This window comes from Lactuca serriola, chromosome 2 (genome assembly GCF_051521515.1).
Source record: "Lactuca serriola cultivar US96UC23 chromosome 2, Lser_US96UC23_V15, whole genome shotgun sequence".
Lineage (NCBI taxonomy): Eukaryota > Viridiplantae > Streptophyta > Magnoliopsida > Asterales > Asteraceae > Lactuca > Lactuca serriola.
This window is the reverse complement of record NC_136409.1, coordinates 171,184,396-171,201,517: the sequence shown is the minus strand read 5'-3', so window position 1 is coordinate 171,201,517 and position 17,122 is coordinate 171,184,396. Positions and strand designations below refer to the sequence as shown.

General features: G+C 30.7%; 1 protein-coding gene and 1 non-coding gene across 2 annotated transcripts; both read left to right on the top strand.

Annotated features, from left to right (window-relative positions):
* The first annotated feature begins 955 nt into the window (after positions 1-955).
* LOC145087383 (ultraviolet-B receptor UVR8-like) lies at positions 956-3,367 on the top strand. Its single transcript, XM_079025334.1, has 10 exons — positions 956-1,082; positions 1,159-1,303; positions 1,588-1,698; positions 1,792-1,852; positions 1,980-2,098; positions 2,202-2,287; positions 2,380-2,581; positions 2,680-2,733; positions 2,817-2,984; positions 3,072-3,367. Exons 1-10 carry the CDS (start codon positions 1,051-1,053, stop codon positions 3,267-3,269), a joined length of 1,176 nt encoding a protein of 391 aa, XP_078881460.1. The 5' UTR covers positions 956-1,050; the 3' UTR covers positions 3,270-3,367.
* Positions 3,368-5,787: 2,420 nt separating this feature from the next.
* On the top strand, positions 5,788-5,860 carry TRNAE-CUC (transfer RNA glutamic acid (anticodon CUC)). Its single transcript has one exon. It is a non-coding gene; the product is annotated as a tRNA-Glu (tRNA).
* The last annotated feature ends 11,262 nt before the right edge of the window (positions 5,861-17,122 follow it).

Here is a 17,122-nt window from a genome sequence, read left to right as displayed (position 1 = left end):
TTTATAAGCTTTCAAATTGCAAACAATAACTACAGTTTATTAGAAATTATACAGTTAATAAACACTTCTACCCAAACTATTTCATTATAATTTGTTTTAAAATATTTGTTAGAGGTTGAAACCATATTACATTTTATCATTCTTTTAACCCTAATTAAAAGAGTTGGTTACTATTGTAAAGGTTAGAACGTAGAACTCGACGTTTCATTTTAGCAATAAAACCCAATATTTAAATAACTTAAACATCATATATATTTTTATTAAAATATGTAATTAACAGTGTCAACTTTAATATTCATCTTAAAGATAGAATAAATTCGTTCTCATCTAAGAAACTTACAACTTCTTTATTGATGCACGTCACTGTCATAGTAAAACCATTTAACAAAGAATAAAATGGTTTGATACATACTAGGTGTGAGATCCATGTATTACATGAGTTTATTTAAAAAAAAAATATGAAATTTTAACAATTTGAGAAGTTAGAATTTATAAGAAAAATGAAAAAAAAAATTAAATTATTAAAATTAATGAGACTTTAATATATTAAATATATAAATCATTTCTAATAAATACCTTACATATATATTACCTTACATATTAAATGTGAAATTTTAATTTAATAAAATGAAAATTACAATAAAATAACAAGTGGAAAATAGTAAATTCAAAAATTCTAGAAAATGTCATGTGTCTAAATGAAAGAGAAGATGACATATGGCAAAAAAAACTTTCATGGAGGATTATAATGAAAACATTTAACCAATATATATATATTTTTTAGGACATTATTACTTAAGATACGTATGCATTAAAGCTACATTTTGTTAACTTTTAATCAATTTAATTAATTTCTATAATAACGTTGATAACTAATAAGTAAACAAATAATATTTGTAGTAAAAAAAAAAAAAAAAAAAAAAAAAAAAAAAAAAAAAAAGAAGTGAAAAACTAAAAACACGCGGAATATAAATCTAAAGACGCCCAAACACTCCGGCTTCAAAATCGCTACTTCCGTAAGCCGTAAACTCTCTTTCTAAACACTTTCCAATGCCTGTCGACACCACCGCCGTTATCGCCTGGTTCGCCTCTTTCCTCCTCCCTCCGCCGTCACACGCCACCATCATTCTCACTTTACCTTCGATTTTTATTTTTCAGGGGCTCAGGAGAAGATGGGCAACTAGGACTTGGAGACAACGAAGAAAAAGAATGGGTTTCCTCCGTCACCTCCCTTAATTCCGCCACCGTCCGTTCCGTCGTCGCTGGCAGCCGTAACTCTCTCGCTATTTGCGATGACGGAAAGGTAATATACCCATCACGCACCCTACACTCTGTTTCCTTTCTCGTTGTTATCACTAATACTATTTCTCTAACCGGAATATGCTCTGTGCACTCGGAATATCCAAAAAGTAACTTCACAAGAGATGATCGGAGTACCCTTTTGGTCTTACAAATTATCTTTACAAATACCATCTTCAAAAGCTAGAATCTTTTGAAAAAACGTATAAGATTACGATAGTAATCACTGTGCTAGGGTTTTGCTTTGAAATTGAAATTCAATTTGAATTCGATCTGTATCACTATCAGTTGTTTACGTGGGGCTGGAATCAAAGAGGAACTTTAGGGCATCAGCCATCAACTAAAACCGAAAACATCCCCAGTCAAGTTAAAGCTCTTGACAATGTCAAAATCATTCAGGTAAAACCACAATTCACCTCAAGAACAAAAAATTAGTTTTATAATTATAGATTTATGTTACATTCTTACTTAATCATTGGGTTGTTGATTCAGGCAGCCATTGGTGGGTGGCATTGCTTGGCTGTTGATGATGAAGGCCGTGCTTATGCTTGGGGTTAGATCATTGCTCTTATCTCTTTTATGTTCATCTTTGATTTCAACTTTTTCAATTTTTCGTTAATTTCAAAGTAAAATCATCACCAAGTTTAGAAGAAGTGACTAATATTATATTGTGATTACAGGTGGAAATGAATATGGACAATGTGGAGAAGAGCTAGAGAAGAAAGGTGAATCGGGTAGAACTCTGAGAAGAGATATTGTAATCCCTCAAAGATGTGCATCAAAGCTTTCAGTTCGCCAGGTTTATATTTCATTTTAATAAATAAAATAAAAATAATTTACTATACTTTAAATTATAAACAAAAAATAAATAAATAATTATCTTTTTTTATTTATTTATTTAGGTGGCTGCTGGTGGCACACATTCTGTAGTTCTTACAAACGAAGGACACGTATGGACATGGGGTCAACCATGGCCTCCAGGCGACATGTACAAAATCACAAAATCTCATTTAATTAATTTACTTTAAACCATTTAATGTTGAATTTATAATAATTTATGTCGTTTTTTTATTAATGTAGAAAACAAATTTCAACACCTGTTAGAGTACAAGGTTTGGAAAAAGTCAAACTGATTGCAGTTGGGGCTTTTCATAATTTAGCTCTTCTAGAAGATGGAAATTTATGGGTTTGGGGGAACAACGAATATGGACAATTAGGAACAGGAGACACTCAGCCACGATCACAACCTGTTCCTGTTCAAGGATTATCGGGACTCAAATTGGTTCATTTTATTTACATAATTTTGAATTTTCTTTATTTTAATATAATTTTGAAATTTCCTTTATTTAAATTTAATCGTAAATGTACTTTCACTTTCAGATTGATGTTGCTGCCGGTGGTTGGCATTCTACAGCTTTAACAGATGAAGGAGAGGTAATATTAATTAACTAATTAATATTCCATTTATACAATATAAATTGTTGGAAAAAATATATAATCCATACAATTTTGAAAAGGTATACGGGTGGGGAAGAGGGGAACATGGAAGGCTTGGATTTGGAGATGATAAAAGTAGTAAAATGGTGCCTCAACAAGTTCAGCTTTTAGCTGGGGAAGATATTATCCAGGTGTCATGTGGTGGGACCCATTCAGTTGCGTTGACACGCGATGGGCGAATGTTTTCTGTAAGTGTTTTGTTTGTGTTATATGGAAAATTTATAATGTAGGTTGACCGAAGGTGATAATGGAGTTGACTTTTTTTTTATTGATAGTTTGGACGTGGGGATCATGGAAGATTGGGGTATGGTAGAAAGGTGACAACCGGACATCCGTGTGAAGTGCCAATTGATTTAAAGTCACCAAAAGATGGTGAATTGGGGCGTTGGTGTGCTACATATGTGGCGTGTGGGGGCCGCCATACGCTTGCGATTGTGAAATGGAAGGATGTGGAGGTTAATGAGATGATTTGAAGGATGTTTTTTTGATGATTCTCTTGTGTGAGTGATGAGAGATCATTTGTGTTTTTGATGTATTACTGAATTTATATATATATATGGAGTTTATTAAAGTTGGAATGTTTGGATTTTGGACATGGTATAATCTATTATAAAGAAATACTATATAATGGAATATTCTAAAATCCAACACTACCAAAATCATTCATACATGAACTATATGAACTTCATGGTCAGCTTTAATGACTTTTGACCATAAAGCATAGGTATGGTTTTAGAATCTCCATTTCCACTTACATATGTATGAACTATACTTCTTCATTCTTCCATTTCATACTTAAACATAAAACACTTAAAGTAAGTTTATACCTAGAAATATCATTGAGGGCACCTGAATATTTCTTATGCTTATGGGAAGAATTTGATGTTTTAGTGGATTTCTTTCTACGATCAGATGTATATTGCCTATTTTTCTTTCTTCATATTTATTCCTCTCAGGGCAATCTTGATTCTTGAAGAACACGCCAACCGTCTTCACATTCATAGCATTCATTATCATTTATTTTAAGTCTAATATTTCATCTACAAGACTCTTTATTTTATTTTTGTTTCTTCGATGGAAGTCATCTTCCAGCCACTATAACATCATGATTACTTCTTGTAAGGTTTTTACCTTTGTGTTATAAAATACCGTCTTTCCTACTATTATTTACCAAATATGTCTTATAATGTTAGTTATATAAGCTATCTATTATTAAATTTTGACAAGGTGGAAAAGGTGGAAAAGAGCATGGTAATAATTAAAGATAATGCGCCTTGTTTAGGAAATTAAATCAACCTTAAAAGTGTGGAATGTAATTCTTGAAAACGTAGGGTTTCAAAAGAGATATATAAATTTACACTAAGCAAGCAAAAAAGTACAGTAGTTGGGTAAATAAGGCACGAGGAACAAGTTTAAATCCTTGATAACAAAGGATGACATAATGGTGACATAGACCTAGTTTAAAAACCATGACTAAGCATATTAGTTTTGATTTGTAAGCCTTTAATGATTTGTTTCTTTAGTAATTAATAAAAATCTATAAGCATGACTAAGTAAGGTAGTACATAGGTGTCAAATTTTTCAAGGATAAAGTCAAAAAATACATGTGTCAAATTCTTATAAATTTACAAGTTGTGAAGCTTAGTGAACAAATATTCATTGCAAGACACTTAATACTATAAGCAGAAGCTAAAGGAATTCATATCATTTCATTTCAAAATAAAAGATACTCTCAAGAGAATAACATTTCTCAAATATTTCTCTAACGCCAAGACACGTGCAGGAAAATAAAGTATCATAAAGGAAGGAGCTAGAGTTTTTGGAGGTATTTTCTTTATGGTACTAGTACTTTATAATTTATGATTTCAAATCCTACTATACGTACTATGAGTTGATAAACCATTTTTACAATCACATTGATGTAATTTTTAGTCACATTGTTTTTTTATCCTTTTAAACTTCTTATTTTAAAATGATTAATAGTACGTTATTATATAACTTATGTTTATTTGATCGATCTCCATTTATGTTTATTTGATCGGTCTCCATAATGATATTAGAGCAACATGGTAGGAAGCAGTTACTAAGGCGTTATTATATGATGAAAAATATTATTATTAGTTATGTTATGCCGTGGGGCATGTATTTTCTCAAACTACGTACACGTCAAAATTATGATTTTTGTGAGAGTTATACATCTTAATAAGATTTGACATCAATGATATTATTTTGGCATACTCTGTACATGACTTAAGGAAAGTATTTGCAACAAAAAATTAATATTGTATTTCTATTCAATAATAGCGCATACGTGGAAAGTTTAATATATACGATCATTTTATAAAATGTTTTACTTGAAATGAATGTTATTTCCATTAACATGAGTTTGTGATGTACTGACAATATATTTAGAACGTGGAAACTGTTGATACTGAAATTGGTTTTCTTAAAGTGAAAGTCATGCCCTATTTTCATATTGCAATAATATATTTTTTGATTATGGATTTGAATGAGCTCATCGGTGTAAAGCATGACTTTTTATAAAAGAGTTTTGAAAGGTAAATAATTGATGGAAGATAGTAATGTGTTGAAATAAGGTAACGCCCGTGTTATAGGATTGTAAACCCGAATATATTTTATTATTTTGCTTTCAATAGAACAGACTTTGATATTTTAGTAAAAGTTTTTTAATCCACATGTCAATATTCATCTATTTAGTTGAATTCTTATCTTTTAGAATGAGGGCGTTACAAAAACGATAAAATATTTGAAATATGAAATTTCTTAAAAGCTTAGTAAAATAAAAATACAATTAAATCCATTAGCCTTATTTGTGCACAATTCCAGGATCATCACGTGATGAAATGAAGCAAGAATTGCTTTATGCATGCTCTAGGAGCAAACATGCAAATCCATCAAGAAATCTTGCATAAACATAACAACGTTTGTTAGACATTGAATTAATATTAAAGAATGACTAGCAAAAGCAAATCCGTTGTAGTCTAGTTGGTCAGGATACTCGGCTCTCACCCGAGAGACCCGGGTTCAAGTCCCGGCAACGGAATATCTTTTTTATAAAAAAAAAATTAATAGATTATGAACACAAAATTACTGCGACTATTTTTTTCTTCTCGTAACTTCACTTTTAGATGCTGATTTTTCGGAGGTCTTCTCTCCTCGTATTTTCTCCAATCTTTCATAACTCCCAGTTTTCAAAACTCTTCCTTTAAATTCAATAATTAATCTTTGTATTCTCTTTCAACATAAAAAAAAGAAATACATGTTTATATTCATACAACTAAGTTATAACCCGTGTGTTACACGGAGGGGCGGGCGAGCTAGGCCGCCCAGGGCCTCAATGAGTTTGGGGGCATCAAATTTTCACTTCCTCTTAATGGTACGTACATTCGCAAGAACGAGAAAGAACGAGAATTGAGCGGCTTTTCTAGCGTCATCTTGGTAATCTAACTATCGCATGCCTAAATCGAAATCGAGGAGTCGGACATAAGACGGGGAAATTGGAATATAAACACTTCTGATTATGAGTAATGATATTGCTATATTCTTCTCAACCTCTCCCTTAATCCCTAAATCAGACACCTGATTTTTTATTTCAACCGATATCAAGCTTATGGATTTCCTATTTCTGATATAGCTATGAGATATTCAAATTTTGATTTCGACCTAATCTACTATCAGTGAAAATTTTGGATTGTCGATTTTTGAGTTTTGCATTCTCTTTCTTGGGTTTTGATTTTTATATTCTGATTTTCTAGTTGATAGTTTACTTGATTTCTGATTCTGAATCCTGAATTCTGTTTTTCATAAACTAATTTATGTTTTGTTTGCTTCATTTTTGACATACTAATAGTGTTTATAATATATGTTTTCAGTAGTTTAGTGATTTGGTCAATACTCAATGAAATATATTTTTAATGATTTAAGCATTTCCTTCCTCAAATGTATTTCAAAGCTCCTCTCGTTAGCATATTGTTTGTAGGATTTAAGTTTTGTTCTTCATTACTCATTAGTTATTAGTAAAAATTGAAAACACTCCAGCATTCTGATTTTTGAGTAGTTTGATTTTAATTTTCTGGTTTTAGGATTTAAATTGATTGTCTAAGTATTTTGTTCTTCTAACTTTTTTAGTAAACATGTGTTGTTGTTTTGGTTTTTTGTTGACAAACTATCGTGTATAAAATGGAGCTCAACTATATATGTTTGGATCATGCTCTTTGTGTTCATGTTAATGTTAGACCCACATGTAAAGGTACTTATGTAAACAGGGGCAATGGTTTTTGTTGCTGATTTTACATGTACTTATGCAAACAGGGGCAATGGTTTTTGTTGCTTATTGGATAGATTATAAGGAGTTCATTGCATTTTTGGGGGTGTCATTGGTTGTTGTTGATGTTATCATTTTTAATTTGAAAGCATGGGCTTTATCATGGGATGATAAAACTTTGATATGTTTTGATTTTTCTGGAAGTTTGTTACAATTTTAAGGCGGCTTTACAAAGTTCATTGCTATTTTTGGGGTGTCTTATTCCACAAAGTTGCAATTTTTCATTGAGATCCTTAATACATGTTAATGTTTTTGATGATGTTGTTGGCTCCATTTTTAGTGATTAGGAGTTGCTCTAAATTGTAAGATCTTCTACAATTGACCTAATTCCACATGTTGCATTTGGTTGTGGTTTTGCTTTGGTGTTGCTTTTCATTTTTTTCATTTGTTACTTTAATGTAACTTTGAAGCTTTCAAATGTTTGTCTAGTGTTAGTGTAATGTTTGTTTCTTGTAATCTTTGTTCTTTAGCTAGTCCGGTCTCTTTTTTCTATGAATTTTATTTTTGAGGTTCTAAAATACTTAGTACTTTTGTCTTAAATAAAAAGACTTGCTTATAAGTTTTCTGTATAGAAACTTTTGTTGATATGGTTTTTAAGAAATTATATTACATGGGGGCAAATTTACAACTTTTCGCCCAGGGCATCGAAAATCTATGGACTGGCCCTGGTTACACGGTAGAGATTAAAAAAACTTATATAATAAGAAAAAAAATATTTGATCATATTGCAAACATTTTTTTGTATATAATAATTGATGTATATTTTTAAGTTTATGATCGTATAAATAATATTTAAAATACTTACAAATTGTATTCAGTTTTGTTTTAAATGGATCGACAGTTTGGCAAAGCCTCGATAACTTGTCTTTGTGCTCCATGATGAGCCATCTAGACACGTATATATGTATATCAATAAAAAAAAATTATTGTTTTTACAAAACATTTTATCTTAAAATTAAAATTTTCAATCTATATGTCTCTTAGAAGTCAATCTAATATTCTGTTAATTTTGGTTAATGCTAGTTGTAGGTTTTTTTTAGTAAAATCCATTAATTTCAGCTTTTCTCTATTTGTCTCTAAATTTAATTGCATTTTTCAAAAATTTCGCTTATATAATCAAATTAAAAGATCATTTAAACCATAACCATTACAATACAACCTAATCGGATTATAATCAAATCATAAGACTAATCAATCAAACCTTATAAAGTTGATCCATGAGTGGGTATGACAAAATTAAGAGCCAAGCATAACAACAATATATTTATTAATTTATGCTGTTATTGAAAATTTCATCCAAATGTTTCTATACAGATAAAACAGAATTGTGTGCTAATTAAAGCCCAACTTATACATTGATAGTGTGAATGGAAAAAAGAGCAAACATAACAATAAAATAGAAAGAACAAATCGGACATTAGACTACCAACAGAAAAAAGAAAACTTATTAGAAATTTACTCAACGATCTAATAGACCTAGAAAGTTTTAATGTCTACTTTGGAGAAATATAAGATGAATTTCCAACCATCACAGAGTATCCAAACAAATTTCAATCGCTGCTCTAAACATGTATGCTCTAAGGACTTGTTTACAGTTTAAGTAACTATGAATTCACATGCTAGAAAAATTAACGATTAAATAAACTGAATAATCAAAAAAATTTAGTTGCTTGTATTATAATTGGATACAAAAAGGTAGTCTTAAAAAGAAATTTACAAACTCGGAGTACTTTAAATATTTAAATAATTAACTTGTAGTTATTAATGGGGCATTCTATAAAATGTGGTTATTTAAAAAAAAAAAAAGGAATTTTTTTGTGTATGGATTAATATTATAAAAGCCCTAAATTTTTAACGTGTAATTGGAAAAAAACCTTAATATTTTTTTTTATTATTGTTATGGCCACAACTTTTTTACAGAATTATTACTCTAGCCAACTTAACGAGTTTTATGGTTAATTTGGTTAAATTTTTTGCAAAATCAGTCCTAAAATATTCAAATTTAGTCCCTGAGGTTTGCAAAAAAATTACACCACATGGTTTTTTAACTTTATTTTTTGTTTTTTGTATACTTTATTTATTTTCGGTTTTTTTATAAATATATATATATATATATATATATATATATATATATATATATATATATATATATATATATATATATATATATATATATACACACATTTTTATTTGCTTTTTCTAAATACTTTATTTATTTTCATTTTTTAACTTTGCTTTTCAACAATTTGAATTTTTTTTTTTTACCTTTGATACATTTTGTTTTCTATTTTATAGTGTATATATACAGTATATTAGAATTTTTTTTTAGTTTTTTTCATATTTCTTTATGTATTATATTTTAACTTTTTCATCTTTATATTTTTTTCTTATTTGTTTTTATTTTTTGTATTTCAAAACACGAATATATCATTGCAATGTAGATTCAACATGCAATGTTAGCTTGGATATCTTGGAAGAAAATAATTGGAGTCGGTTTAACGTATTCTACGACTTTCATTTAGATCGATAAGTCTAAATCTTGCTCTATCGTAAATTCACTATTTACGTTTCCCGGTATCGTGTCGGTTCCGTCGCGAAGCTTCGACGGGTCATAACTTCTTCGTTATAACTCGGATTTCGGTGGTCTTTATATGTACGGAAACCTTGTAACATATACTACAACTTGGTTAAGATTATTTATTCTAAATAATAGTTTGCCGAAAAGTCATTTTCGACCCCTATTATCTCTAAATTGAATAGCCCGGATCTACGGGCGTTACAATTGTAGGTCTTAAGGCATTAAGATGTTGAGATTTTTTGTATTAAGCAATTAATGGACATGCAAAGTCATAAAGTTTGAAACTTTATGACTCTTAGTGGAATTTTGGCATTGGATCTGAAAGTTGGACGTGAGAGCTTAATGTATTAAGCTCTTGTTGAGAAATTAGGAAGCCTGAGTGTACGCCCTTCGTAACATGGAGTACGCAGTGCGTACGTGGTTAATCACCTTGACTGCGGTCAAAGCTCGAGTACCCTACGTACGAGCACTGAGCTGTAACACCCGGATTCCCAGGTATATTAATTATTCCTTTTATTTTTGGAGATTGAGAGGGGACTCGGCGAGTTGGTGTTTAGACTCGACGAGTATGGTCGCGGATTAGTATCCGGGTTCACAGCCGGACTCGGCGAGTTCATGAGTGGACTCGGCGAGTCCACGCTGTTTAATGAAACCCTAATTTCCTGGGTTTGGGACCTATTTAAAGGCCCTTAGGGCCGTCATTTGCGGCTACCAAACCCCAGAGAGAAACCCTAAGAGATCTAGAGCGTTTGTGAGGAAGGAGAGGCCATTATTGATCTTTTGTGGGTGTATTTGCAAGAAAGAGGTGACCAAGGCAAGAGGAGGCTGAAGGAGGTGCGATTTTGGTGACTTCAGAGTTCATAGAGTTCATATTGAGGTATTTATTCGGACCTTCTTCAGTTTTGGTGATTCTTTGAGTTAGGGTTTTCTAACCCCTTTAGAGGATGGATAAGTGGATCAATTGGTCCCTTCTCGAGTCTATGCTTTGGATCTGGACCCAAAGAGGTCCAGAGACCTTAACCATTGGAGCTTTATGAGTTATTTTGGGAGCCATGAGCTTAGGAGGTCATTTTTGGGGCTAAATCACCAAGTTAGACCATTTAGATGTTATATGAGTGTCAAGGTCTGAACTTTACGTGATTATCATTCTTGGGAAGGTCAGATCTATGGATTAAAGGAACAGATCTGACCTCAGGAGGTCTATGGAGTTTGTGCATGGCATGAACTCGCCGAGTCCGAAGATCAGACTCGGCGAGTAGAGTGGGGGTTTCCCATAAATCACTCAATGAGTAGACTTGCCGAGTTGGGGAAATAACTCGGTGAGTCAGGGAGAGTTAGGTGACTGAAGTTCAAGGCGGAACTCGCCGAGTTGTTCTTGAAACTCGGCGAGTTGAGTCGGGGTGGCCCCGCGATTCATGCCAGGTGTGACTCGTCGAGTAAGGGGAGGGACTCGACGTGCCAAGAGGGACTAAGAGAGTCAGTAGACACGTGTAGACTCGCCGAGTCGCCCAAGTGCACTCGACGAGTCGGGTCAAGTTTGACCGTTGACTTTTGTTGACTTTTAGGGTTTGGTCAACAATGTGGCCTTTGAGCTGATAGATGGGTAAAATGGTCTTTCACCTAGAGAGGGTTGAGTCTAGTCTCGAGAGTTATATTTATGAGAATATTTACCTTGTGTGATTAGGCGGAGGCTAGATCATATTTCTACCGAGTCAGAGATATACCGAGACATCTGAGGTGAGTCTTCTCACTATACTTTACCTAGTGTGGTAACAGAGTTACGTGATAGAGTATTCTAGAGTTATATGCCAGTGTACTTGTATGATATTACGTGTTGTGATTGATTGTGATATGTGATATGCATGATTCAGAGTTTACAGAGTTAGGACCAGTGGGTCCACAGAGTTATAGGACCAAGAGGGTCCCACAGAGATATTCGACCAGAGGGTCAACAGAGTTACAGCCTTGAGTGGCTGATATGTGTTTATGTGGTATTGTGGGGAACTCACTAAGCATTTATGCTTATAGTGTTATGTGTGGTGTTTCAGGTACCAGTGATGATTGCGGGAAGGCGCCGACATGACTCGTACACATGCACACTGGAGTTTATATGTTTTGATCTTGGGGGTTTTGTATTGAGATAGTGATGATACAATATTTTAAAATGTGGATGTAAATGAAAATACATGGTTTTTAAAATGCGAAAAAAATTGTTTGAATTTTTACGGTGTTACATGAGCTAACTCGACTGGGTTGACTCAGCTGGGTTGACTCAATTGACTTGTTGATTTTAACCAGTTTTGACCAAGGGTATTTTGAGGAAAATATTATTAATGGGAGATATTTGGATATTTAGGATTTGGGTTGAGCCGAATGTTGGAGCGGAGAATTATTCAAACTACATTCAGACTGTGAGGTGAGTTTTCTTCACTGTACTTTTTAGTAAATAGGTTGTTTTGAAAATTTTAAATTGATTGTAATTTTTGAGACCATACATCACCACCCACAACGGGGAATAGGGACCAGGGATTTATTTTCATCTTTTAATATGAAAATTTTTACGTAAAAAAACTCTAATTTTCAATTTTACCAGCATAAGTTTAAAGATTTTACAACATATAAAATTATTCATAAATTGCATAAAAAAATATAAACAAATTTCCTACCAAATTTAAATAAAAACATCAAAAATCAAGTAGAAAAAATTATCAGTGTGATATTAAGATGTAAAATAGATAAACAAAATAGAAAAAAATATACACGAGTTTAAATTAGATTATATATATATATATATATATATATATATATATATATATATATATATATATATTCAACCTAATAGTTACTAATGAGTTAGATTATTTGGATCAAATTTTATATATTTTAAATTGTACTATAACTATATATGTTTTGTATTATTTTTATATATTAATATATATCGGGGGCAGGTCCAGGATCGGGGATTAGGGGTGTCCCCATCATCATCCTCACTTTTTTATTTGGAGATTCCCGTCACCATACCCAGTCAACTTAGGAGTCCCCAGTCAAAACAGGTGCAGAATTTGGGTTCCCCATCGGGTATGAGGTTTTTTGACATGCCTACTCAAAAAGAATTTTTGGATTTTTCCATTTATTTTGCATTTTAAAATTATTTTTAGATTTGGTCTCACGATCTCACAAAATTAGAATGGTCTCAAATGAACCTGAACATATATATATATATATATATATATATATATATATATATATATATATATATATATATATATATATATATATATATATATATGTTCAGGTTCATTTGAGACCATTCTAATTTTGTGAGATCGTGAGACCAAATCTAAAAATAATTTTAAAATGCAAAATAAATGGAAAAATCCAAAAATTCTTTTTTGAAATATTATTTTCGGAACTTGAATTAACTAAAAAAAATCCCGTTTTTTTTTTTTAAAAAATACATGAAATATTCTAATAGAATATTACACTGACATATTCTAAAAAATAATTTTAAAATGCAAAATAAATGGAAAAATCTAAAGATTTTTTTTAAAATATTATTTTCGAAACTTGAATTAACTAAAAAAGAACAAAAAAAAATCTCGTTTTTTTTTTTTGAAAAATACGTGAAATATATTCTAGTAGAATATTACTTTGTACATATTCTAAAAAATAATTTTAAAATGCAAAATAAATGGAAAAATCCAAAAATTCTTTTTTTAAATATTATTTTCGGAACTTGAATTAACTAAAAAAAAAATAAAAAATAAATAAATAAATACGTCTCACGGTTTCACAAAATTAGGCCGTCTCACATGAACCTAACTCTCTCTCTCTCTCTGTATATATATATATATATATATATATATATATATATATATATATATATATATATATATATATATATATATATATATAGGGAGAGGTTCAAATAAGAACCAAAAAAGATTAAGAACTCTAAGAACCTCCATTTTATACTTATTAAACATATGAATGCTTATTAAACATTTAAAAATTATTTTTTTCTTGTCTTTTTTTATAAGAAAATGACAAATTCATAATTTTACAGTTTAATATTTTCATTCGCATTGTAACACTATATATATATATATATATATATATATATATATATATATATATATATATATATATATATATTACATAATTTCATATAGTCCATTTACAGTCTAATACACACAATTCACAACTTAATACAATTAATTTTACAATAATTCAAAATTTCAAAGAAGTAAAACACAAATTCTACTATCACCAACCACTACAACACATTGTCACCAAACACTTGTGTCACCGTTGTAACCATCATTTTCTTCTAAATCCGATCTGTATACAAAATCATGTATTAACAACTTAAATAGTATATTCACAGTTTAATAAACTTATTAATTCACTAATTTAGAGTTTAATGCAAAACAATTATAAAAACTGTTACATTCTTACATATTTATACAAGAAAATTAATACAACCATTCATACATAAATAATTTATATTTTAACGAAAAAAATAAATAAAAAGTTCACAACTTAATACAATCAATTCACAGTTTAATACAATCAGTTTACAGTTTAATACACAAAATTCATAAATTAATATAATAAATTTACAGTTTAATATACAAAAATGTTATATTTTAACTTAAAACCTATATGTATACCTTTAAATATGAAGGCTAGTGTTTCTTTTAAAATTTAATATAGTTTATATTTTATACAATTTATTTAAATTTAGAGGAAATCATATATGTGTATAATGATTCTTTTTTGTAAACACAAATTTTTTTTTAAAAAAAAAATCATAGCTTAATATAGTTAATTCACAGTTTAATACTGTGAATTCACAATTTAATATACAAAATTCACCATTTAATATAATAAATTCACAGTTTAATACAAAAAATTCATAACTTAATACAGTCAATTGTCTCTTTAAAAAAAACTTAATACAATCAATTCATAACTTAATACATAAAACTAGTAGTTTAATACAATAAATTCACAGTGTAATACAATTTAATACACAAAACTTATATATTTATAACCATATTCTCAACTTAAAACTTATATTTATACATTCATATCTAGAGACATTTGTGTATATTAAAATATGAATTTATTATATTAAGTTCTAAATAAAATTCACAGATTAATACACTAATTTCACAACTCATTTACACATAAAATTTAGATTTGGATAAAAAAAATCAGAATTTACAATTTGATGAAACATTTCAGATACTAATTCATAGCTTAATTCCATGTTTCAAACACTAAAATGCACAACTTATTGCAAAAAAAAAAAAAAAAAAAAAAGAAAAGAAAAACAAAAACAAAATCCATAACATAATACACGCTTCAGACACTAATTCAAAGCTTAAAACAAAATTTTAAACACTTATTCAAATCTTAAAAACTTACATATCTCGTTGAGGCATTTCATCAAACACTTTGTGTACACAACATACATCAGATCCATAATCACCATAAACACATCAGATCTGACAAAATATATCAAAGTCTCATCATCTTCAATGTCAGGCGATGTTATTTGGTTCTTTGGTGATGTTTGACGGTGTTGTTTTGGCGGTAAGAACAGATCCATCTTGAGAGAAAAACATCAAACATTTTTCATGTTATCTGAAATGAAGAACACAAAATCAGGTGTGTGACTTGAAGAACATGAAAGCATATCTCTCTAATACTCTTTCAATATCACCAGAGCTCGTGGATTTGGATGTTATTGGTGGCAGAAATCATAGATTTGGACCGGACTCATAGATCTGGACGCCAGTGGCGGTGGAAATCATAGATCTGAACTTAAGGTTGCATATCTGGAAGACAAAACAATAGATCTAGAGTTTTTGACTCCATATCTGAGATCAGTGGAGTCCGAAGGTAGATCTGAAGCGAAAACCATTGGCTACTCGACATTCCGACGACGAAATGCGGTAGAATACAACGGCGGTAGGTGGCAGGAATCATAGATCTGGACCGGAGCTCGTAGATCTGGATGTTGTTAGTGGCGGAAATCACAAATTTGAACTTCAACTTACATATCTGGATGACAGATTTGGTGGTTAACGAAGAAAAACGTCGATCTGGTGGTCACAGTTCCAGTAGATCAGTGGAGTTTTTACTCCAGATCTGAGATTAGTGGAGTCTAAAGGTGGACTTGAAGCGAAAAACATTGGTTACTCATCATTCAGACGCCGGAAAGCATTTGATGACGGCGGCGGTAAGCGGCGACGGTAGGCGGCAGGTGGCGTAGGTAGATGACAAAGGTGGTTTTGGGTTTTGTGTTCTTGAGAGAGTTTGAGAGGTTTTAGGAAAGTTTTTTGTAAAAAAATGTTTGAAAGTGTTAGAAATATTGTTGGATAGTAGACAAAAAGAAACTAAAATTAAATGGTTCTTAGGGTTCTTAACTTTTGGGGGTTCTCATTTGAACTTTTACCTATATATATATATATATATATATATATATATATATATATATATATATATATATATATATATATATATATATATATATATATATATATATATATATATATATATATATATATATATATATATATATATATAAAACAGATTTAGGCCGGGTTAGGTTGGATAAAAACGGGCTTAGGTCAGCACCTCCAACCCTTAACCTAACACCAATCTCATATTCGTAATGGACCAAATTTGGTTCCAACTTCCAATCTCATATTAACCTAGCATTATTGATATCATTTTGTTTTGAGTACATTATACGAATATCATTTTGTTTTGAGTAAATTATACGAATTGGTCATGTGGTTTGGGGTTATTTGCGTATTCAGTCCAAAGTCTTTTTTAACTCGGCCGTTCCTTAAACTTTCTTATGTTGCGTGTTCCTACCCTACCAAACATAAAAAGACTCTCTTAGCCTTGTTTATTTTTTTGAACATTTTTATAATTTATTTTTGTTATTATAATCTTTTTTAAACTAAATAAAGCCCACCACTAATACCCTTTAATCTTTATACCCACTAGGTCAAACAGTCAAACAATTGGTATTTGTTGACCCCAACTTCATCATCTTCGTCTCTGGCAGCCACCACTAGAATTAAACTGGAACTGTAATTAGCCCTAACTTGAAACTAAAATTAAGACCTAACCTAAAACCTAAAACCTAGAATTATAAGCTCTAACATGAACTAAAGTTAAAATCGTCCCTGAGTGCGAAGATGGGTTAGAGATACACACTTAAGTTATCCCTGGGTGCGACAATGGAAAGTGCGTTCGAAGGAGGCAGAGTGGTAATCCAATCTGGTGGAAGAGTGAAGATCCCGATGATCTGGCGACAAGTGTAGATATGGCAGTCAATCAATGAAGGAGACGGTGGTGGAGCGAAACCAAAAAAGATGAAG